Below are 24,803 nucleotides of genomic sequence, written 5' to 3' on the forward strand. Positions count from 1 at the left end.
CAAAAGGATTTCCTGAGGGTGCCTCTGACATTGTTCAAAGTTAATGCGTTCACCCGCTTTGATCCCTATTCCCACAACTCTGAAGACACAAACACACTGTATTAACACCTCACACCCAACCATCTCATGAGACTCTTATGCCATTTAACTACAGCTGCTGCAGCTTCGTACATTCAGGGTTACACACGGCACATATTTTAAAACCACACATTTATGTGCATCCATAAACACATACAGTAAGAGATGTTAAGGTCAATATGGTGACCCACAGACAACAATTTTAGGTGTGTTGCAGCACGAGTGTCATATATGCTCGCTGGCTTTTGTAGTAAAATCTGATCTCTGCTGAACACACGCTACCCTGGGACACTCCTCCAGCATAGAAGCACACACACATGCACAATTATTAACACACTCTACATGCAGACATGAAGCTAACACATATGTGCAAAAGTGGGTGGAAGCAGATCCGTCCTGTATCTCTTTAACCTTTGCTGCTTAGCACCTGACCTCTGCCCTGCCCCATGGGATACACAAAAACACACACACACACACACACACACACCGGTGGACAAACACACCTCCAACTATGCCCTCGCTCACTGCCATGACGCTGTCCTGAGTTTCAGTGGGAGTCAGCTGGACACGGTTTACATCCACGTGTTTAGCCTCATACATAAATGCATGCATGAACACAAACTTGCATTCACATACACCAATATGTCTTTGAATGTCACTTTAACTGTGAGAGTTACAGAATAGAAGCAGGAAGAATGCATATAGCATAGATTACCGTTAACATTGAAAGATAGGCCATGCCCTACATCGCAAAAAATAGTTGTGAAAAATGAAAAACTGTTTGTTTATCCGCTAACGTAATTCATATCCACTCCGATAATGGATCCTTCCCCCGAGTTTAATAAACATTTGGCTTGTATTTTCTTTCATAATCCTGCTGATAAAGAGTCAAACAAACCGAATATTTGACTCCCTTGGCGGAGTTAATAATACTGAAACGGTCCTGTAAAATTATATTAATTTACGTTGCCTTCAATTGAAACTAAGTCCATGGAAATGTGCATCTTAATGTCTATCATGTAACAATGTTTTCTTTGTTAAACACTAACAATTCAGGTCTTCATTTTGGAAAACAAACCCAACACTTTCAACACATCTAATATGGACTGTAATACAAATGAAGGTATTTCTGATGTTTCTTTTAAAGACAGTAACGGATCACTACACACATATATATATATATATATATATATATAGGGCCGTTATTATTAATGTCCTTCAAGGCCTTTTATCAAAACACCTTTGTCCTTAACCCTAGCTGACATGTTTCATGAACTTCAGATGGTCAACTTCACGTAAACATACAGAGCTTACATCACTTTTCACACGGCCACCTAACTCAAAAGCCCCAGAGGTGTGGCAGCCCTACAGTCCACAGAGATAAGGGTTGTTTTACTAGTTCTGCTTGGCTGCCGCCTGTCTGAGGCAAACATCCTGGGACAGAGGTTCACTGCTATCACAAACACTCAGGATGAGACCACTGAAGCAGATATCTTCACTCTGCTCAGTGAGATGATGGCTGCGTTGGAGGAACAGAGAAGTGAGCTGCCACACCAGAGAGAAAGTGGTGCAGCTGCAAAAAGTACAGGGTATGTGTCGGAGGTGGGAGCGTTGATGGTGATTATAATCACTGCCAGGCCTATGGGGAGATCATGTGTTTGGTTGTGTGCGCCTGTCTGTTTGTCTGTCTGCAGATAATCTTGCATAGTACTGGACTTATCAGCGTAATATCTGTTGTGCTCATTTATGGCTTTGAAATATTCCACATTCACTCACATTCATTATACTGTAATACAAAATGTGTGTAATTTACTGTATAGAATGGACAGTCGGTGACAGCCAGATGGAAGAAATATTGGAGCAGCTAGAAGCACTGAAGACAGGCATTACACGTGCATGAAAATAAGAGCACAATTACATTATGCGCTTGATGATATCAACATGTTTGTGTTTACAGTTTCAAAACAACTATTCAATTCAATCAAAGCTGTTGTATGTTGTTGAAATGTGAACGTTTTTTTGGAAGGTTACAATCACTACCTATTGCATTCTTTCAATTCTATGAACAAAGACCACGAGAGCAGGCTGAGAGTCAGTGAGATGCAGCGAGAGGAGCAGAGGAAGCAGGTGCAGGAAGTTGTGCGGCAGTACACAGGTAAGGTACCCTTATCCACAAATTCAAAATTAATTCCGTTTTTAAATATTTATAACACAAATAGGGGCACTTTATAGAATGAAGAAGCAGGTTGATATTTTGCTTTTTTGAAATATAAAGAATAAAGTTGACTCCTGCAATCTCTATATGTATATTAGCCTAGGAATTGTTTGATATGTTCTCTCTAATCATTTTTATTCCATCCTCACTGAGCAGTAATGGAGGCCAGACTGGATGCCAGTGACTTGGAGGGCCAAAGCAAACGAGTGAGAGAACTGCAGAAAGAAAGTGAAGGTATACAACAAACAAATTCATTATTTATGACAGGCAAAGTAGATTTCCTCATCTCATCTCAGCTCATTCTATCTTACCCAAAGATTTATGGTCGACTAAATAGTTGAAGTCATTCAATATTTAGCTCCTCATTTTGATCAAATAGAGTTGAATGGCAGACTGACAGCACTCGGAAATGAGCTTGAAGACACAGATGCCGGAGTGGAGGCTCTGCAGGCTGCTGATCGAGGTACATTAACTACATTATATATTGATTTACAGATGGATTGACTATGTTTGATTTTTTTCCAGAAAATAATGTGAGACGGCTTTTTCAGGTAACTACATTTTCGTCTTTCAGATGTAGAAGGCAGACTGAACACTACTGATGTCCAGGCAGAGACACAAAGAACCTCAGTGGAACATTTACAAAAGTATCACAAAAACTCACAATTCACATCCAATATGTGAATTGTGAGTTTGCAAAGATGTATAATGAAAATGATCTTAAATAATTAATGTTCCTTCTACTGTAACATTAAGGATTATCTCAGCTGAATCTAAAAAAGAAAGTACATTCAGTGAGAGTTGTATCATGAACTCAAAAAAGGTCATCACACGTAGAATCAACAAATTATGTTTAGAGAGACAGTAAGGCATTATATCTATAATGCTTTTCTTGATCCTGACGAAACATGAAAGTTATGCCAACTGCTATACATATAGATTCTCTATTCCACGAGCTCCATCAGTGAATTTGCACAAGCTACTACTTATACACATCACAATCACATGAAACAGAATAAGAATGAGACAATAAGCCATAGTGACAGCCCAATGTTAAACTGACACCCTTCGATTGCATTTGGCTAGGAGGCAGGAAGATGGAGACGGGAAAAGCCCCCTTCCTTTATCTAGCCATGATGTTGTTAATTTGCTCCCGGGTCATAGACTCCATGGTGAGGGGAAGCCTCTGGATGAAGTCCCTCAGCTTGCCTGTTTAAAACCTGCTTCATGTCGACCTTCAGCCTAACCCGATGGCTGCCTATGAATTCAGCTACGCTCTCTGAAGATAGATTTTCACATGTTGAACTAACACTGTTGAACGACTTCAATGTGTGTGAGAAACTAGGATGACTGCTTATCCTTGTAAACTGAAAGCAGACGGCCTTAGTGGGAAACAAATATATGTTGGGTCTCTACTCTCACCTCTAAACAAAAAAATAAAAGCTATCCTATTTATTTATTATTTAATACTCTAAAACCTAATGTGGCATATTTGTTACGCTATGTCTCTAAGATTGTACCTAACAGTCTCTCTTGAAAAACTACGTGAAATAAAGGGTTAAACATTGCAAACACATCAGGTCAATGTAGCAAGCAGACCTGTAGCCTCATGTTGGTTTGTGTCATGGGAATGAACACAGAGAGGAAGAGAGTCAGAAGGGGGCGGAGTGAAGTAGAGAAAGAAATGGAAGAAAGTACCAGAGGAAGAAGCAGCTTTTCAGATGCTTTCCATTTAATAAATTACCGAAATATAATGCAATACTACTAAAATTAATGACATTCCCATCAGCCTCAGCTGTTAAGTGCTAATTGCTTCCGCTTTAAGCTACGATTGAGAGGGACATTAAAACAATACCTGCTAAACATCTTTGACATGGGAGTGAAGCAAAATAAAATGTAAAAGAAAGGACAATTAAAGTTCAGCAGAAAGCGACTGCTTGGATCCTTTGCAGGCCGTCGTGCACAGGGCTGAGCTAATGTGACTTCCATGTGATTTGCTGCCCTTGCCACCCGTTGCCTGTGTGTCACAACACCAGCGGCATTTAAAGTTTCAGGCATTGTGACCTTCGTGCTCTGAACCACTGTGTTGAGTCTAGATTTGTAGCATTCTATTTATATATTATGTACACAGATGTTTATTTGTTTTTTCTGTTTGCATGAGGCTGATACAGACATAAAGGGCTCTCTCCTGTTGTATTTTTATTTTATTGTATGACAGCCTCTGGCAAGAAGAGCTTCTATGATTCACTGCAGTAGATCTGTGTGTGTGTGTTTAGTGTGTATAGCATAACAATTCATGTTTATTCTGATTAATCATTTCTATCCATGTATTTGTTCTTTAATATCTAGCTGAGTCAAAACATATTTAACGTGCTTGCCTGAGTATCTGTGTGCATGTGTACCTGAGATTGAACAGTTTGTGAACTTGTGATTTTGTGTGTGTACATGGGCATCGGTGCAGACATATCTCTCACATTAGGCCTGATGCTACATGACAGCTGTGGATCAGACTGCTAGCTATTCAAGTGCACTTGCCTCACCACACACGCGCACACGCACGCACACACACACACACACACACACACACACACACAGACACACACACACACACCACACACACACACACACACACACACACACACACACACACACACACACACACACACACACACACACACACACAACACACACGACACACACACACACACTACACAACACACCACACACACACACACACACACAACTACACACACACACACCACACACACACACACACACACACACACACACACACACACCACACACACACACACACACACACACACACACACACACACACACACACACACACACACACACACACACACACACACACTACAGCGACCACATGATCAACACTGTGACAGGGTGCTGCGTGATTATCAGCCTCCCTGTTTCCATCAGATCCCTGTGAGGAGTGTGTGTGCAGTGGAGCAGATTCAGTGTGCAGCAGGCCACGCTTTAATACGCTGTTTTTGTCACCACCAGTGCATGTGCCTGTTGTGGTTGCTTTCATTTCTTCATTCAATAATATAACGTATTTTTTCCCCGCACTCCGTAACAAACATTTCTAAATACTGATTTCTGTTGTTAAAAAAATACTTCACTTATGTTGACTTAATGTAGAATAATATTTGTATTCAAAACCCAACATGACACCATATTAATGATAATCAGACTGCAGTTTATAGACATTCTGCTGCATTTCTTCTAAAATAAAAAATACCAAAACTGAGCACCTATTTTTATAATGTAACACCTCAACTGAACAACATCAGAATATGATGTATTATAGCTGACACTGTAAAATATTTATCTGAATGCGTCATAAATCTATTTTCAGTTGCATAATGTCATGAGCTAAGGATGTTATTCAAAAAACTAAAGGGGATAATGTATTGTGGTGGCATGCACATGATGTATACACATGTCATCAGCGAAAAAAATGTGTTTTGTAGTCCTGAGCCAAAAAGGGTTTATGAGGAAAGGAAACCATAAAACTAAAGGATGTGAAGAATATTAAAGATAATATCTCTAATAACTGGATATTTTAATAATCCGTCAGACAAGTGAACTTTTTGTAAAGCTGACAACTTGTTTGCAGGAAGCTCGCATGTTCATGCTGGTTCTCATTTGCAGTTTCCTTCACACTTTCACTTTTTCCCCTCCTTCTCCCCCCGACCTTTTAACACATCCGACTCCTTTTTCTAATCACAGCTGAAGTGATTTTGCTGATCTGGAAATCCTGGTTTGAGGAGGTTAAAATTGGAGCTGCTATTGCAAGGACAAGTTCCTTAACAAGAACGCTGTTGTGACTAATGGTTTGCTTTTTCTAACCCTCAAACTTTTCAGGATCAGCCACAATCATTATTCAATTAATCGTGCCCGACAAAGACGCCTCAAGCTGAACCATATAAATAATAATTATACGTAGATTGGTATACCATTCAAAGTTATGCGCCTGTGCTGAACTTGAACTATTTTTCAAAATGAATAACATCCTTTCATTAAAGTAAATGAACACATTTAGAGAGAACATTAATATCCCAAACAAAAGACTCCATATTAATGATGGTTGTATAACATTACATTGAGTTTTCAGACTTTGTCCTTCCTTCTTAAAGTTTTTGAAGCTGTACTGGAAATTCTCATCTGTTTCTCCTCCTGCATTTTAACACATCAACACTTTGAGCAGCAACACCAACCATGCTACATTATAATAAGCTCCAAAAAGGGGCTATTCCTTAATGACTTCCGTTGTACATTATCATCTTGACACTACAAACACCATTTTTCCAGCCCAAAAAGAGCAAGCGAGCAGGGAAGTGGACACCGATGCCTTCTCATGCCACACTGCAGAAGGGATGAACCAGGGCGAAGAGGGAAATGGCCCGAGTCAGACAGCTGAACATCTTTAGATGCTGCACAGTGCCGGCATTAGGTCACGCTTTCTCATTTCAACCCTAACCCTGCTTCCTTTGCTTGTCTTCTTCAGTTTCTGACATCTCTTGTCCCCTTCTGCTCTTTCCCTCACAGTTCAATACCTTATGTCCTTTGTGATCTTTTTCTGTCCTCCCCCCCTTCTTTGCTATCTCTTCTTCTCTGTGTCAAAGTCATTGAGGTGTAAACTCACATTAGAGAAAGCATTTCTCCCTGACAGGAACTTCCAATGACTGGCTATGTAGGTCAGAGCAACCTGTGTTTCAGCACCTGCGTGTGTGTGTGTATGTGTATGTGTATGTGTATGTGTATGTGTATGTGTATGTGTATGTGTATGTGTGTGTGTGTGTGTGTGTGTGTGTGTGTGTGTGTGTGTGTGTGTGTGTGTGTGTGTGTGTGTGTGTCTCTAGAGCAATGAGCGTGTGGGCAGGTGTGTGCGAAAACAGTATGGAAATATATTTGTTTTATTCCACAGCTATTCCAGGCATACTAAGAAAAAAACACAATTATTTATTGTGTACGAGGTGGCCACTGATCAGCGGTGGCTGGGGGTGTAAAAGTTATTATAAAAGGTTCATCTTACTGTAAGCTTGAAGTGAAGTTAAAAAAAAGTTCCCTATTTATTCGATTTGTTTCACTACTTAAAGGGGGCTCTGCTGCAGCACCTCTTTTCACCCTCTGTCTGAAACCAGAGCCCAGTTTACTCTGATTGGCCAGCTTGCCGGTGGAAGTAAACAAATGAGTCCAATCGAGGCGTGTCTGGCAGGGGGGGGAGAAACTCCCTCTGGAGGGAACTTTGGGATTTTAGCCTTTGCAGACCATTTACTTGCACAAAAACCTATATAACACACTACAGGAAAGGGAGGACCACCAAAAGCATAATAGGGCCTCTTTAAAGCAATAACAACTTAACACAACTTATGATCTCATTAAGCATAATAACAGTGATTGTATGCATGTCAGTGAGTGACCACTAATTATTTCTTATTATTTCATTATTACTATGGTACTATTATTAAGGTCATTTTAAAATGTTTTCTTATGTGATATGATCTGAGTGGAAAGTAACAAAGTAAACTTACAAAGTACTGTACATAAGTACAATTTTGAGTTACTTGTACCTGAGTGTTTTCATTCAATGTTACTTTATGATTCAATAAAATGTATAGGTACATGGGACTTTTTGTGACTTTATCAACATTTTCAGAGATGGACCAAGGGCAATGAAACAACTCTGCAAATAAGTGTTCATTATGTATATGAAAACTGAACTGGTCCTTCTGTCCAGAGATATTGAGGAGCACTTTATCTCAATTATCTCTGAAAAATTCACCACTGAAGAAATGGTCAAACTCCCATTTTGAGGGTTTTTGAGTGTGTGTTAGAGTGTGTCTAGTTGATTAATATGTATTTAAGAGGGTTTGACTATACATATGCAGAAATATAGGTACATGTGATTCTGTCATGCATGTGACATCATGTGTGTGTGTGTGTGTGTGTGTGTGTGTGTGTGTGTGTGTGTGTGTGTGTGTGTGTGTGTGACATTAAATGTGTGCATCGGCTCACATTGCTATGGAAACAGTAGCCGCTCCCTGCTGTGTCATCCCTGACTGGCACATTAGTGTCAGTCTGACTCTGAGTGGTCACAGCATGTCCACCCTGCGTCTACTGGACAAAATTAACCTCCCGGTCTGTCTGAGGGATTCTTTTTTAGAGAGAATCAATAACCCAACCCACCATTTGATAGAAGCAACTAACTGATAACGGAAAGATAATCATTACCGCATTGAATCATGGAAACAAAGCACATCCCATGATTTACAGGCAGCACTTTTGTTTAGCACCTCATTGGCTGGGGCACTTCCACTCTTAGAGATGTTTACCTTTATGATTGTTAAACCAATCATAACAATGCAGAAAGTAAACATTTATGAATAGATCACAAATGATCTTGTCAAGGGGATTTGCCTTGAATTCAATGATCAAGTCCAAAACTGATCAAAACAACATTCTAATAAAAGGATGAAACTTGCAGCAGGGAAAACCTATTGAAACACACAAAGACCCCAACATGTATGTTTGGGTTACATTTGGACTTGCCAGCGGACACACTGAGCGTCTGTCAGACTGGGAAGCTTAAGTCACGAGAGAGTGCTTGCGTGTGTGTGTTTTTGTGTAGCTGTCCTGAGGCAGTGACCTTAATCTGAAGCACAAGGATGACACAAGCTCAGGCGGACAGTGACAGAGACGAGTTCACGGATCAAAACGTGCACACGCAGCTCGCACAAATCTCTCAGTGTTCAGCCTTACCTCTGGAGCAATGTAGTCTGGAGTCCCGCAGAAGGTGCGTGTGGTCACTCCTTCTGACATGTTCTCTTTACACATGCCAAAGTCAGCAATTTTAATGTGTCCCTCAGAGTCCAGCATCACATTGTCCAACTTCAGATCTCTGAGGAAAGACACAGACATTCAAAAGAACATTAGGTAATGACGACTTGTTACAGTAGGTTTCTTACACTGACTGAGTATTTCTAACTTTTATTTAGCTAAATCAAACCTCGATTGCTTCTGCTGGGTGGTTACAAAAAACAAATGCAAGGGCTTTCACTTTTATGGTAGAGTGTTAGTGAAACAAATATTAATTATCGCATAGCATTTCTGTTTTTAACTTCAGGTTTGGCCACTGATTAAAGAACAGCAGGCACTATGTAAACTAGTTAATGCTCACCTGTAGATGACTCCTTTAAGATGCAGGAAGAAGAGACCAGCAGCAATCTCAGCTGCATAGAACCTGAAATAACAAACACACATTTACAGACTTAAAACACAAGGCAACTTTACATTCAGATCGCTTACAGCTCTGATATTCCAGTATTCAAGAATGAATTCCATGAGATAAATGACAAGATTGCCATATAATGTCAAAGCTAGTGCTTCACAGAAAACTCAAATAACACTTATCTTAAACTGCAATTAACATTGAATGCCAATTTGACAGTAGAAAATGATCCACTATAAAGTAAAATTGAAATGTCTTACACTGCCTGAGGTTCCTTGAACTTGCCCACTTGTTGGATATGGTACATGAGGTCTCCTCCGGTCACATACTCCATGACAAAGTACAGACGGTCCTGTAGTTATCGAAATAGAGGGCAGCGGAGAGGGTTTAGGGAGAGAAAAATGTGCAACATTATTATTTTGCCACAAAAAAAACAACAACATTAAAGTTCCACAACAGCTTTTCTAGATTTCTATTTCACTGACAGTGCTGCAGTCAGTGTTACAGCTTCCCCTAATATTGCTGTCTGAGTCATTCCATAGTAGCCGCTACACTTTCCATAACAAGGTGACCTAAAAAGCCCACAACAAAGCATCTGTCAGAAGATATCCTATTTGTCTGATAGTGCCGGCCCTTTATTCCCCATGACAACTTGCCCTGACCCTGGTCTAGCTGTGTTTGACAGGCCCTCACTAGGAAAACACAAACCAAGTGTAAGGTACCAAGCTGACCTCCCCATCGGGTTTAACAAAGGAGAATCTGTCCTTGGACTTGTAAGAGCTTTGATGCTCGCAGCACTAAGATGATAGTGTTTCAAACAAACTGCACATTGTATCTTATCTATCTTATTCTTCAACTTTTTGAAGTATTTTTTTCTCGTCGATGTTGTGCTGATTAATTTGATAGTGGCTCTCTAAAGTAGCTTGGGCTGAATGTCATTCTAATAGATGCTAAACACTTGCGGTCGTAGCAAAGAGTTGCAAAACATAAATTATGACTGGGAATTCTTAAATGTCTTCTCTTTGAAGTGTTAAATAATGAAGTTATTCTGACTTTACTCAGTTTATGTTCCTTTGATGTGCTGTGGTATCATTAAGAGATACATTATGTTGGTGTTCCATGTGCTGCTTTCATCTATCATTATCTTTTGCTGCTTACAGTCTTCACTCACAGTATCTTAACAAAGCAGTGCCGGCAAGGATTCTAAAAAGGGTCTGCAAAGAAATTGTGGAAATTCTTGAGAGGTTGTGAAAGTGAGCGAGTGAGATAGTCTTCATGTTTCTGTATGTGGGAGAATGAACTGTGAACTGTGCGAGTATGTTTGTGTGTGTGTGCATGAATATGCTATGAGTGATGCCAAGCTGTCTCTCCTTCTATTTCCTCTGTCAGCCTGCTGGTGCTACAGCTCTAATCAGCTGCTATAGTTCAGCTCAGCCTTTCTGAGCAGCTAATTGACGTTCCTTTTGCATCCTGAGCAAACCAATGGCTGGACTAGCGTTTTAACTCTAAAGGATGGCTAATAACTGGTGACATTTGAAAGGGTCATTACACATCAAAATGCCACATTTTACGTTCATGTCATAACTGGACCTCGCCTGATTTTAGACTGTTATACTAAGCCAGTTTGCTACATTTCTATTACTGGCATTGTTATATAATAGGTCTTGAAGCAGAGCTAAAATATATATATATCTATGATTTAACAGACATACATGGGAGATAGAATAGGGGATTGTTTGCATGTTCGTGTTTTAAATTACAATGCGAAGCACAAAGAAAAAGCAGAATTACTTTATGCATTGTATGCAAACGCCTGTGGGTGCACTAGTATGTATTTGTTTCTTTTTAACAAGCAAGCACAATATACTACTTGTGTGTGGGTGTAGAAAATAAAGATATTTAAGACTGCATGACTTCACTCATACAGTTTTGTGGTCTGGTTTAGGCATGACTACAGACGTAGATGCACGTACATACACATGTTTTGTGTACACACGCACAAACCTGAGCCTCCTTATTGGAGTTTGTTTGTTTCCCCGTCTCAATTATTTATTTATTTGCTTAAATCGTACTTGTCATACACGTCCTCTGCTGCTCTCTACAACACTTTATGACTAAGCTGTTTAGCTCAAAGCCCCTTCATGAATTAATCTGACCTGACCTGACCTACAGTGTCCTGATTCGTGTCCAGGAGCATTTTACCTACCACAGTCTGGAAGCACGAGTGGAGGTGGGTGAGGAAGGGTGGCTTGTCCTGCTGGGCCAGGACTCTCTTCTCCACCATGGTACATTCAACGTCATCGTCCTGAATCACCACGTCCTTCTTCAGGATCTTTATTGCGAACAGCTCTTCAGTGCCCTTCATTTCTGCCAGCATGACCTTTATAGTGACAGACACACAGGGAAAGAAGGGAGGTAGGTTGTAAAAGTTATCATTTTAGTTTACCGCGTTGTATTTTATTCCTTAAAAATCTCCTATCATGCTATTTCTAGGCATATATTATGTGTCTCAGATATATAAAAATATATAAAAAACATGTCTATGATGTGTTTTGCTTGAGCCTGCTCAGAATTCTACGAGATACAGCTAAATGCTGCCGTGATTAAACGCCATCATGTTCCAAATCACATCAAGGATTATTTCTGAAACAGTATGGAGCTCAAATGCTTTTTCTCTTGCGAGTTTACCACAAGGTGAGTTCCTTTTTTTTCCTCCTGCTTTTTTACACTTTCTCCAGTACAGTGTTAGCTCTGAGTGTTAGCGATGCTTGCTAATGTAAACAAAGACCATATTACATCCAAAACACGAAGCGTGTTGTTTCTGATAGCGACGTTTCTGATAGGGCAGTGGGTATAAAGTCAGCCCACATTTCCGTTAGTACGTCATATGTTATGTTGTGTTCCCCTAGACCGGGGCGTAACACATATCGGATGCAAATCTGGATCAGCTCCGTTGTACCCCCATTTTTTTAGATTTGGGTACGGAGGAAAAGAGAGGAGTTTTGTTTTCTGACACTAACCCTAACCCTGTGACCGGCGACACATATATATGTATAAAGGACATTAAAAAGTGCATTTTGCATGATAGGAGACCTTTAAGATCTTGTGCTGTCTTTTACTTGTAAAACAAATGTATTGTGAGATCACAGCTGCCTCACCTTGCCGAAGCTCCCTTTCCCGAGCACAGCCAGGAAGGAGAAGTCGCTAAGTTTGACCTGGTTCATGCTGGTGAAAGGCTGTGGGCTGGAGCGGCCGTCGTCCGTCTGGCTGATCATCTTCTTACCTGGGCCTAGCTTGGCTTTCTGCACTCGGGGAACAAAAGGGTTTGTTTGTTAGAGATCCGCCATTTGAAATCTCCCTGAGAAACAGACACCAAATGAAGCTTGGCTATGTTGTTGGGACAAGATTATTGTCCTGAATTCCTTAAATGTAGATCTTGTTTTAGGTTATTATATACACAAAATGTAATAAAGTTATAAGGAACCAATGGTAAACTTACACAAAGTGTATTAGTGTTGGTTTCCTCTCAACACAAGATGTGAGATCAAGATCAACACATCAACTTTTCTCTGTTTGTTTTACAAATTTGTACCACTACAGCCATTATCATAAACATTATTTACTATGTTTTAATTTCATCCCCTACACAGTCACACTGCTTAGTTGCTCACTCACATCGCCGATACACATATGATGAGCAGAATTCAAAATCAATGAGTGAAAGTGAAATGAGACTGTGGTGCCATTGTGGCAGGAATGTACTGACATGTAGAAAAGGAGAGTATATACACATTATTTATTTTATCTTGTCATATTATTATTTACTAATAAATTGCTGAAGCTGTGAAAACATCGCGTTTTTTTTTTAACGAATTTAAATTTAATTTAAATAAATTAAAATCGTAGTACTGGCTGTTTTCTGATGGCTTAAAGGAGGCAACCTGAGAATAGTGACACACTATTACAGTAAAAAATACCACCTTTTGTGGAGAGAAAGTACCAACAGACATATCTATGAGACATCCTTGAAACATTAATACTTTTATATTCGAAAGGGAATTTATATTGTGTGATTGCATATCACTTTTAATGATATAATATCTGAACTGGTCTGCTTCTACACATCTGACTATGTAGGATAGAAAAAGTCTCAAAAAAGCATTTAAATGTGTTCAAGCCTTCCTCCTGAACTGAGGGCTTATTTACCAGGACAGTGACGGCTGCTAGAGTAATGGCAAAGAGGACACTGTGGCATTTGCTACAGTGTGTGCATGCGAATCGTGTCCAGTCAAGATTCTCTCATGTTCAACCTGCATTGGCAAAAATAGTGTCTTCTATGCACTTCCTTCATGCCAAAGTCATGCGTAATCTCCCACCATAGCAAGATGTTCCAAAGAACAAAACCACAGTTCAGTCTAAACGCTAAACCACGATCAAGAACTAATTGTTCTCCTCTTTGGAACACTACTACCTGTCTGCACAAGAACACAACCGAGATTGGCAGGTCCATTATTCACACCATGCTGATCCTAGAGTCTACACCAATCTACACGCACATGCTATTGATCTGCTGTAGCAAGGACCATTTGGTATTATATTTCTAAATGTCCTTCCTCACTATAGAAGATCCTTCCCCAAATCTGTGCAGAAGCCTTCACTACATAGTGAAAAAACATGTGATGCCTGAACAGGAAAAGTGGATGATATCCACCAAGACAGCATCACACATAATCCCACATTTATCACATTTCATCTTCAGGAATCAGTTAAAGGAATACTTGAAAACCTGAAGATGATTTGATGTTTTCTTGTACCCTCAGTTCATTGAAACTTCTCTCTGTTTGTTGATACAATTGTTATCAGCGTATGTATTCATGAAAGATAAAGCTTTCTTTAAAAAATATATTCTGAATAAAAATACATTTTACTCGAGACAACCGATGCTGAGCAGCTTTAGTTTGGTTAATGGCATCCACCTTTGTCTGATCTTAACCAGGGAGTGCAGCACAGAAAGGCAAAGCAGAGCAGACCACACCAGATCACAGCACACCTGGAAGCTTTAGCCAATGAAAAGAGCCTGACCGAGCCGAGCGAGCAGCAGCCTTACTTCCTCCCTCTCAGAATCACCTGATCAGAGTCTTCCACAACTGCTTGGTCCTGAAACCAAAATGGCCGACTCACTTAGTACACTGGAGAATAATGTAAGCCAAAAGAGCCGACTCATCCAAGACACTTACAAACGCAGGACGTTGAGGGCTGATTCAAAGAGTGTTTATGAATATAAAAACATGTAATGAAGATTCAGTAATAATGTTGTATTTAAACTAGGGGTGCACCGCATTATTTAGTATCTATGGATTGGGTAAGGGCAGATTTTATACTTCATACACTTATTCAATTTAATTCAAACAGTTAGTGCTTCTGCTTTCAGTAACTTTCATTCTGTGATGGGAGACCTCTGCTTCAATTGTTATGTTCACACCTTACATACAAATTATTCAAAATCTATTCCAGGAGAGAAAAATCTGAATCTATCAATCTTTAACAAAGAAATAATAATCTCTAACACTACGCGATAGGTTTATAGAAAACCATGTGAATGATGTCATTAATTAGGTGAAGTATTCAGATCCTGCCTGTATTCCACCAAGAAAGTGGTTTGAAGAGGAGAAAGGAAAAACTTAATTAATGAATGTGAGTGAACATCAGGACAATTTTAGGGTGGTGTCAAATCACAATCCTCCAGTATGAAGAAGAAGCAAGGTGATGATTTGTGAGTGGGGAAAAAAAGGAAACAAAAATATGTTACCTTGACAGCACACACACGAACACACACACACACACATACGAAACAGTTGCTCATTATTCTGACTACAGTATAGCATTCTACTTTAGTTAAATGCTGACATCTAGTGGTCAACATTGGTTTTATTTTTATTAATCAAACCAAATATGTTGCCGGTGTGCAATATTTCTCTCGTTAATAATCCCAGAAAATTAGAATGTGAGGTGAAAGGTAGAAAATAAGGCAGGTTAGGTTTAAGCAAATCCTAAAATAAGTAAACGTAATACTATCAGCAGGTTATACCTCTAGGAAGCACACACACAATGTTGACAGGCAGAGGGAGCCATAGACAAGACATGTACAGAGCACAAAGACACACATGTAAACAAGCGTATAGCCATGAACTGTGAACAGTACAATGTCAGGATGTACTAACCATTCATATTCACATAGAAAAGAATCAATGTACTCTCATTTGACGCATAGTATACAGCGGGTATATTGAAGAAAAGCTGAAATGTTCAATAACGTACACAAATCAGCTGCGTATGAATATCAATGTTTGCCTGGACAAACATTGATTTATTGGAGCAATAACATTTGCTTTTTTAATATGTGTCCTTATCTTATTTTTCACACCCAGAACAAATGGTTGGTAAAATAGATCTATAGGTTGGAACCACAAACAAATGATCAGAAATGAGGAGAAATGTAGTAACATGTCACCACGACAAGACAGACATGAGAGGAGAAGAGGAGGAGAGTTCAGGAAGGAGAAAAAGAGATGAAAAGAAATACAACTATTGGATAGGGTTAGAGAGGAGAGGAGAGGAAAAGGGAAATGAAAAGATTGACAAGGAAACCAGAGAGGAAATGAGAGGAGAGGAGAAGGCTACCTTTAGTCTAAAGTTATGGCAATCCTGAGAGCATGGGGGCAAGAAGGGGAGAGAGGAAGAGAGAAACTCTTGCATTAAATATGACAACGTGACACAGGATGAAGAAGCACTTGTACAGTATAGGTCTCACCAAGCACACAGGAGGGAGCGGGAGGCTGAGGGGAAAAAAGGAGAGAACCACAGGGGGGTTTATGAAGAGGAACAAGGGGAGAGAACTTCTCGAGGAAATATATTGTCCATAAAAGATTCAATAAAGTCAAGTGACTCCAAACCTTTGGAGACCAGAGGCCTGTACTACGAAGCTGGTTCAACCTAACCTGGATATGTTTGAGTTAGCCGGTTGGCCCAATCCAAAACATACGCGCTCTCGCTAAACTGTACTACGACGCTGGTTATCAAGTGGATCGCTCAAGCCAGCCGTGTCCTATCTAGTTAGGTGCGCGTTCACATGAAAGGGGTGGTATTTGGAGCATTCGACCAATCTCAAACACGGACAAGCGTACTGACAGCGCAGCGTCATACTTCCTGAATGAAAAGTGAACTTTAATATTAGTCAAATATGAAGAAGTTAAACTTTAAACATCCATGACTTAAACACTTTATCCAGGATAAAAGCCACATAGCTGCACCTGCAAGGTGAATACAGCTGGTAAAAGAAAAAGTGTTTGAATGCGTACATTAACAGGTTTATGAAATCACTGCCTGTCTAGGACACGAGTGGATCTGACTTTAATTACATTTGACTCGAGTGTTTCGTCAACTTAATGTGTTGCTTAAAATAATACTTCTGCATACAGTATGTGACACTGTGAGTGTTGCACGGCCAGATACGGCTCAAGAAGCTGACTCAAATAAGGAAATATATGATACATTATGATGTGATATGATATGAATGATAATGGGACACATCGACGTCTGCACTCACAGTGCCGCGGACTGTACTTAATGTTACTCTGATCCGGTTACTTATGTCGTGGCAGATATTTAAGTAAGCTTTCTTAACGCTAATATTATAATAGTCAGCATGCTCTGAAGATGGGAGGGGATATTCTATTAATTTTCACGTTCACAGTCAGTTGATTTTTGCCGGACGTCTTTCCTGCAACGGCAGTTTTTCTGTATTTCCTCTATCCTGTAATATGAATTGATAGCTTTAAACTCCGCACACGGAGCTCTGATTGGTCAGCAGGCGGTGCTTTCACTGAGTTGATCTCTTAGCCTGCCACCTAACCTGCTCCGGAGCAGGTTTGCCGCTCAGCATAAGTTACCATGGAAATCTAGCCTGCTAAAAAGAGAACCAGCGTCGTAGGACCGGAAAGCCCGAGATTTCCCTGAAGTTAGCCGGCTAAGCGAAAATCCAGCTTCGTAGTACAGGCCTCCGGGGACTGGAAAACGTATTAACAAAATAAATAAAAGCACTGCCTTTATCGAAGTTATACCCAACAGCATAGTGTGCTGGTTATTATTTTCAGGTAAAAGAAAAGGATTTGAGTTCTGTGTGTTATATCTGAGAGAGGCCGTTAAGGACTTTGTATAAAATATACAGTATAGATCCTTTAGAGAACAAACTACAATAGAGTTGGGAGAGCTGGGAGAGCTGTGTTTATTGTGTGTGTTGTCTCTTTTCCCCAAAATAATTATGCTAATCTACGCTAATATTTCACATTAATATATATATATCTCATCACTACTATGATTTACTTGCAGACATGTTACTAAGCCAACCAGATGCAGAAAAGGCAAGAGGAGGTCATACTCTTCTCCGACCTTATTCACACTATCTATTTGATCTGATCCTCCCTCATCATAACATAATCCTCCCTTCCTGTAAGGAGATATAACATGACATTGTCGATTCATCACTGGCTTCATTTTCATTTTGTGTTAACAAGGTTAAACTAACCTAAATATTGTTACTTAAATATGTCTATTTAAAAAATAAATAATATTCAAATATATCTGGGAACATTCAATAATTTAAACCTTTTCTTTCTTACATTTATTATCATTTATTTATACGAGTCAGTGTGAGGCCCAACTGGATCTTGAATGGACAGCACAGGAAAACGCTCTTTACAAATTATATATATATATATTCTGAATATTTTTATTGGTTTCAACATCAACCATGACCTTTCTGAGATCTAGCCTTTACCTTCTTCCTCCTTTTGCCCAGAACTGTCCAATATGTGTGGCAGAAATGTCATGAAAAATAACTTTCAAAAGCCTCTTCAAGAGACCTTAGCTCCCGCTGAGAGGCAGACAATCAGAAGAGCACAAAGAGAGCGGCTTCGCTCGCAGCAGGGCCGACACACCGGTGCAGGAAATTGGATGAAGGAAAAGGCAACTGTGTCTTATCAGTGGCCTCCTGCTGAAAAAGGTTCATGTGTGTGAGTGTGTGTGTGTGTATGTGTGTTGAGGTGGCATTAAATGTAAGAGTATATGATTTTCTCCCGATTTGCAATGCTGTTCATGAAAACACTTTTTACTTGATTATTCTAAAGATGTTGGGATGACGATCATAATAATCAGTAATCGTTATTACAATTTACACTATCATTTGAACTTCATTACTAAATGTAATCTTTTTGACAGCTTGCTATACAATTAATATGAAAAGTGTTTTCATAAAAACAATCTCACCACAATTTGCCTGAATGAACAACAACAAAACCATATTAAACAGGAATTGCATCAAATGATAGTGTTATTTTTTTTACTTGCTCTGTAGTTTAAAAAAGACCTTTATAAGGCTGTTGATGGGCTGCTTTGATACAACTTCAGGATCAAATCTCTCGATGATAAAATCTCTTTGATTTGACCATTTCAAATCGATTGCAAATCAAATCCTAGTTTTAGAGTTAAGAACAGCTGGACCAGCCCTTTACACTCATACTCACACATTTGAATTGAATTAAGGAAAGGTATCCAGATGGGATGTGGCCTTAACCACAAAGCCAAATACAGCATCATCATTAACAGCAATGAGTCAGATTTGACACATGTAAAATATCCGCCAGTTATTTCAGAGACAGAAAAGTAGCATTGAGTAGCAAATCATGGACACGCTATAATGTTGTACAGATCCTAGACAAGAAGTCAACAGACAGACAGACAAACAGATACACAGACAGACAGTCTAATGATTATTTCAGCACAATTCTCACCTCAAATTTCTCCCTGAGTTCCTCATTCCCGTCATCCTCCTCTGAGATGGGAACATTATAGTACTCCCCCTCCTCCTGGCACAATAACTTATACCTGGAAGAAAAGACGGAAATAATAAGAATGGAAATATACAGATAAAAGACATTGTGAGATAATAAAACTATACCTTCCTTTCTTTTACTCTACATTTGTCATCTTCCACTGGTTTGACCTATAGGGTCTGGACATAGTTTATGGGAAACCTGTCTCTTCTCTGTTTCATGGGGTATTTGAGACCTCCTTACAATGTATGACACATTGAAGCAGACACATACACACTGTCAAGTAAACTTGTGAAATATGAGAATCTCTTGCTTCTCTGGGACACACTTTTTCTGTGCCTCTCAAACACTACAGAACAAGTTATGCCCACAGCACAGTCCCAAACTAATACTACTGTTTGCTTCAGAGGTTGCATTGTTTTCAGGAACCTGTGATGTAAGCTGCGTTTTACTATACAAAAAATGGGTTAGGGTTACATTAATAATGGAGCCTTGGAGCCTGTGCTATATTTTTTTTCATGACTAATATGTCTAAAGGTTCATCTTCTTCTTCTTCTAACACTGCTTATATAGGGAGTACCATTAAAATAACACATATTGTTTTTGTCAGATTAATTCATTAACTTTTTTTTATTGGCTAAGGGCACACAATGAAAACACAAAATAATTGTAAAAAAAAATAAAAATAAAGTGTATTATTAAAAATCTAGGCTTCAAGTGTCCGATAACATTATTTCACAGCAGTGAAGTGTGAGTGACTTTCACTGAACTTGTGTTATTAAAAAAAATAGACTCGGAGCACAACAACAACATGGAATTGAGCGTTACCAGCCAGCGACTGGAGCCTTCATGAGCTCTGACACGCCGAAGGAAAGGGCCCCCATGAAGTCGTTCCTGGTGGTGCGGTCCCAGTCCCACACCTCCACCGACAGCCTGCGGTCCTTATCTGTAGCCTTCAGCTTGCTGCACAACACAGAGAGGGAACCCATTATGTTGATGTTTAAAATGTCAAGTATTGTATTCAAATGATTCAATAATTCATGTGGGTGACTTTTTAAAGTTACCCTAATGGTGGTCGCTTAACTTACTACTGACATTCACAATACCTGTGATGTCAAATTGTAAAGGGAAGTGTATCCTCTGGCTGGCAGGTGGATTACTCACAAAGTAAAGGTCTCGTTCCATTTGGGGTTCAGGTTGGCGCGGACAGTCTTGGTCTTCTGCTTGGTGGAGTTTTTGGGGTCTGGTATGAGCTTAAGCTTGACATACGGATCAGACGCGCCATTGGGGTCCATTGGAATCAGGTTTATGCCTTCAATCACTGATGTGGAAATAAAGAGGGGAAATCATGAGTTTATCTATAGAGAGACAAATTAAAAACATAGAATATGTACTATGAAATCATTTGACATAGAACTGTATCTATACAAAACATCACAGGCATATTCAAAACAAAAGGGGTAATTTGTTTGAAGTGCATTTGAGAACACAAGCTCACTCACACCTACACACAAACACACATATCAAAAGAAAGGGTAAAGTTTTGTGTTTCACTTTTAGTTTATTCAAAGAATATGAAATGTTTGTTGAACTATGAAACTTTAAAAATAAAAAAAAACTCTGAGAATCACTGATATAGTGTTTACATCAGTCTTTCAGTCGCACCACTGTCTGCCTTAATAAGGTATTCAGCACACTTCCAAACATACTATCCTGCTAATTACCATACAAATACCTGATGGATTAAATTAGCCTAGTTGTAATGCTGATTGAACACATTGTTATCATTTATATTCCTTCTGGTTTCTAAATTATAAAATTGTATTTGTCAGGATAATAAAAGAGCTTTCTTTGAAGCAACAGGTGGACATCAATAGAATAAATCACAGGTGAAGTAGATCAAACGTCGAGGCACAGCCCGTGGGGATTGATGCAGAACCATTTAGAGACCAAATGCAGAAAGTGTTATGAGAAGAGTGATTCAACATTGCAGGCTGTGACATGCTTAATCAGGCGAGCGCTCTCTACCTCCTCCTGTATTTAGCTGTTCAGTAAACAAGGGCACACCAGGGACATTAGCACTCCATTAGCCCTGAGCATTGGAGCTCTGCCAGACCTGAGATAAAACACACACACACACACACACACACACACACACACACACACACACACACACACACACACACACACACACACACACACACACACACACACACACACACACACACACACACACACACACACACACACACACACCACACACACACACACACACACACACACACACACACTGTTTTATCAACACACAATGCATCCCTGAAGGTAAGGTGTTTATTGCCTGCATTGCCGAGCTAAACATTGGCCCCCTGGAGACCCCAGAAGCCTCTGCATGTGGCCCTGTCAGTCATATTACAATAGGTAACCTGGAGCGGACGGCATTAAGACAGGATAGGTCTGAAGTTGATGCAAAAGTGCCCAAAAACTTGCATTATCTCTAATATCCAGAAGGGGCGTCTCAACTGGTAACACTATTAAGTCCAGTTGTATCAAAGTCAATGAGAAAATTACTTAAATAATAAACTCCTGAATTTCCCCACAGGGATTAATAAAGGTCCATCTTATCTTATCTTAATAAACGTTTTTCTGACATTATGGTTGTCTAAATGTCCTATTTTCAATGTTAGGTTTTACTTTTCTCCACCCTCTTGTGTCAATTCCGGACAAAAACCGAGAGGGCAAGCAGCAAAACACCAAACTTTAGACTTTCAAATTGTAGTTAACAAGCCAGTAGGGGATGTCACAGTCCACTTCTTATATACAGTTTATCGGATAAATCACAAATGTAATGAGGGATTGTCTACTTTGAGTTAAGACAGCAACTGTTGCCAAGAAACCTACACATACAATATGATCCTCTTTCTCATAGGATGCCGCAAAAGTAATACAGTATGTATATCATTTTTCAAGCAACTACTTAAAGCTTTTTTGACAAAGTGGCTTCATGTTGGTCTCTGTGAGTATGTTCCAATTCTTAGTTAGCTAAGAGTTAATGCCTTCCTATTATTTGCTGTGATTTTCAGGACTTATTGTGGGGGATTTGGATGGTGAGCGATGTTACAGTAGCGAGGTGTGAAGTTTGATGTGAGCTGCAGTGGAGTGGAGAACACACACACACACACACACACACACACACACACACACACACACACACACACACACACACACACACACACACACACACACACACACACACACACACACACACACCACACACACACACACACACACACACACACACACACACACACACACACACACACCACACACACACACACACACACACACACACACACACACACACACACACACACACACACACACACACACACACACACACACACACACACACACACACACACACACACACACACACACACACACACACACACACACACACACACACACACACACACACACACACACACACACACACACACAGAGACGAACAAGAGCTTAAAGCAGCAACTCGAGGTGTGGGAAGGTATTGAGCGAACCTGAGCTGGCAAGCTTCAGCCTTCTCAGAAATCCAATAGAACGGTGTAAAGCTTGTCTACAGGCACCAAAGAACTGCTGTATACTGTTTTCACACTTGAGTGCAGTCTTTTATGGATGCACTTCACAACAGAGGAGGGAAGACTGAGCTTTCTTTGGCAAATTCTTAGATATTTGGAGAGAAATTGAGTCGTACTGCCTCTTCCATTTCACTAAAAGAGGTCAAATGGAATAGAGCAACAAGGGGTTTCACATTTTGCATCTGGATGGAACAGTAAATGGTCCCTTAAACTGCATTACAGTTGTTGATGTGTGTTATATCTCTGAGAAACCAGCTGGGTGCTCATGTTATGATCATATTTCTGGCACCTTTAGATGTCTTGTCATAATCTACTTTCACACCTACATTGTTCTTACCCGGTCAGATTTCCACCTGGGTGATATAAATCCACATAGACAATCTACAAAGTGCAGTTCCATGTACTGTACATGTACCTTCAGTTTCCAATTCTTTCTCCCACCATTTTTAAAGGTCGTGTTTTGAATATTTCATACGCTGGTGGTATGTATGCAAAGTCACAGCACACAAATGACATTTATAAAGCAGCCTGAGAATAGACCTACAAAGGGACATTGTTCAATCACTGGTGCTTGTGTGTGAACTGTGGATTACAATCGGTGGTCAAGGTTGTTGTAATTTGTCTGAATATTAATTTATTATTATTTAAGTTAATCATCCTGTCAGGGAAGAGTGGATTATTTTATCTCCAGTAATTGATTTAAGATTGACACGCATCTTGACATAACATTTTCTAAAGTCTAGGACTCTCACAACACTTGGGAAAATAATACTTAAATTTGCTTTTGATTTGATTTTATTAAAGATAGTTTTTTAGGCTTTTATAACAACAGTTAAATATAGACAGGAGATGTGAGGCAGATCTCCCCCTAGGCCACTGCAATTAAGGCAATGATTTAACAATCTCAAAAAGTAGCAAAACTAAGAGGCCTTGGGTTAAAAAAAGATGAAGAAATAATTACTCTTTCATGCTTTTATATTCAAAAAGGTTGACTTTAAAGGTCTGAAAAGACTATCGTACAGCTTTGACTTGACAAAATACAGCTCTTGGTTTTCTTACAAAAACAAAATAAACCCACCTCAGACCTCTGAACCCTAACCCAAGACTGGATTTTCCTAAGTAACACAATTGTCTTTCAAGCACTGTTGCTTGTTTATTCATCCTTAAATGGAGCAGGACCAACATATATTTCAGATTTCGTTCTGCATGACACACCTGCTAGACCTCTCAGATCACTGGATAGACATATGTTAGTAATACTCTCAGCTATAATGCCCAGTTTTGGAATACACTTCACAGCTGTTTCAAAGTCCAACCTTTGAACACAAGTGTTTTTCTCTTCTTTGTTCTTTTTCAGTTCATCTAATGCCCTCTGTCTTTTTGATATATTTTTTGTTATCTGTTTTTGTATTGTTTTGTTGTATTCTTATTTTGTATCTGCTCATCTGTAAAGAACACAACTGGGGATGTGTTTGTGTTAAAAGTCACCTATTATGCAAAATCCACTTTTTCATGTCTTGTATACATACATATGCGTCCCCTCTGTGTAAAGAGATTCTGAACATTTCAGGAAAAAAGATTCACTCACTTTTTGTCCTGATCCATTTATATAGAAACCTGTCTGAACATGAGCTGATCAGATTTTGGCTTGTGTAACCATTAGCCAATCACCAACCAAGGTAACCCCCCCCCCCCCCCCCACACCTTATCACCTGAATCTCCTCCAAGAG

The 24,803-nt window shown here is 39.6% G+C and overlaps 1 protein-coding gene across 1 annotated transcript in view; it reads right to left on the bottom strand.

Moving 5' to 3' along the window:
* The window catches only part of prkcaa (protein kinase C, alpha, a), a 143,523-nt gene that overhangs the window by 28,522 nt on the left and 90,198 nt on the right, over window positions 1–24,803 (bottom strand). Inside the window, exons 6-13 of the mRNA XM_034120385.1 lie at window positions 20,606–20,762; window positions 20,270–20,404; window positions 19,400–19,493; window positions 12,710–12,853; window positions 11,758–11,931; window positions 9,812–9,903; window positions 9,501–9,563; window positions 9,083–9,221 (exon numbers count right to left, since the gene is read on the bottom strand). Of these exons, the coding sequence (XP_033976276.1) occupies window positions 9,083–9,221; window positions 9,501–9,563; window positions 9,812–9,903; window positions 11,758–11,931; window positions 12,710–12,853; window positions 19,400–19,493; window positions 20,270–20,404; window positions 20,606–20,762 (998 nt within the window). The remainder of the gene's footprint in view (window positions 1–9,082; window positions 9,222–9,500; window positions 9,564–9,811; window positions 9,904–11,757; window positions 11,932–12,709; window positions 12,854–19,399; window positions 19,494–20,269; window positions 20,405–20,605; window positions 20,763–24,803) is intronic.

This window comes from Trematomus bernacchii, unplaced genomic scaffold (assembly GCF_902827165.1).
Source record: "Trematomus bernacchii unplaced genomic scaffold, fTreBer1.1, whole genome shotgun sequence".
Classification (NCBI taxonomy): domain Eukaryota; kingdom Metazoa; phylum Chordata; class Actinopteri; order Perciformes; family Nototheniidae; genus Trematomus; species Trematomus bernacchii.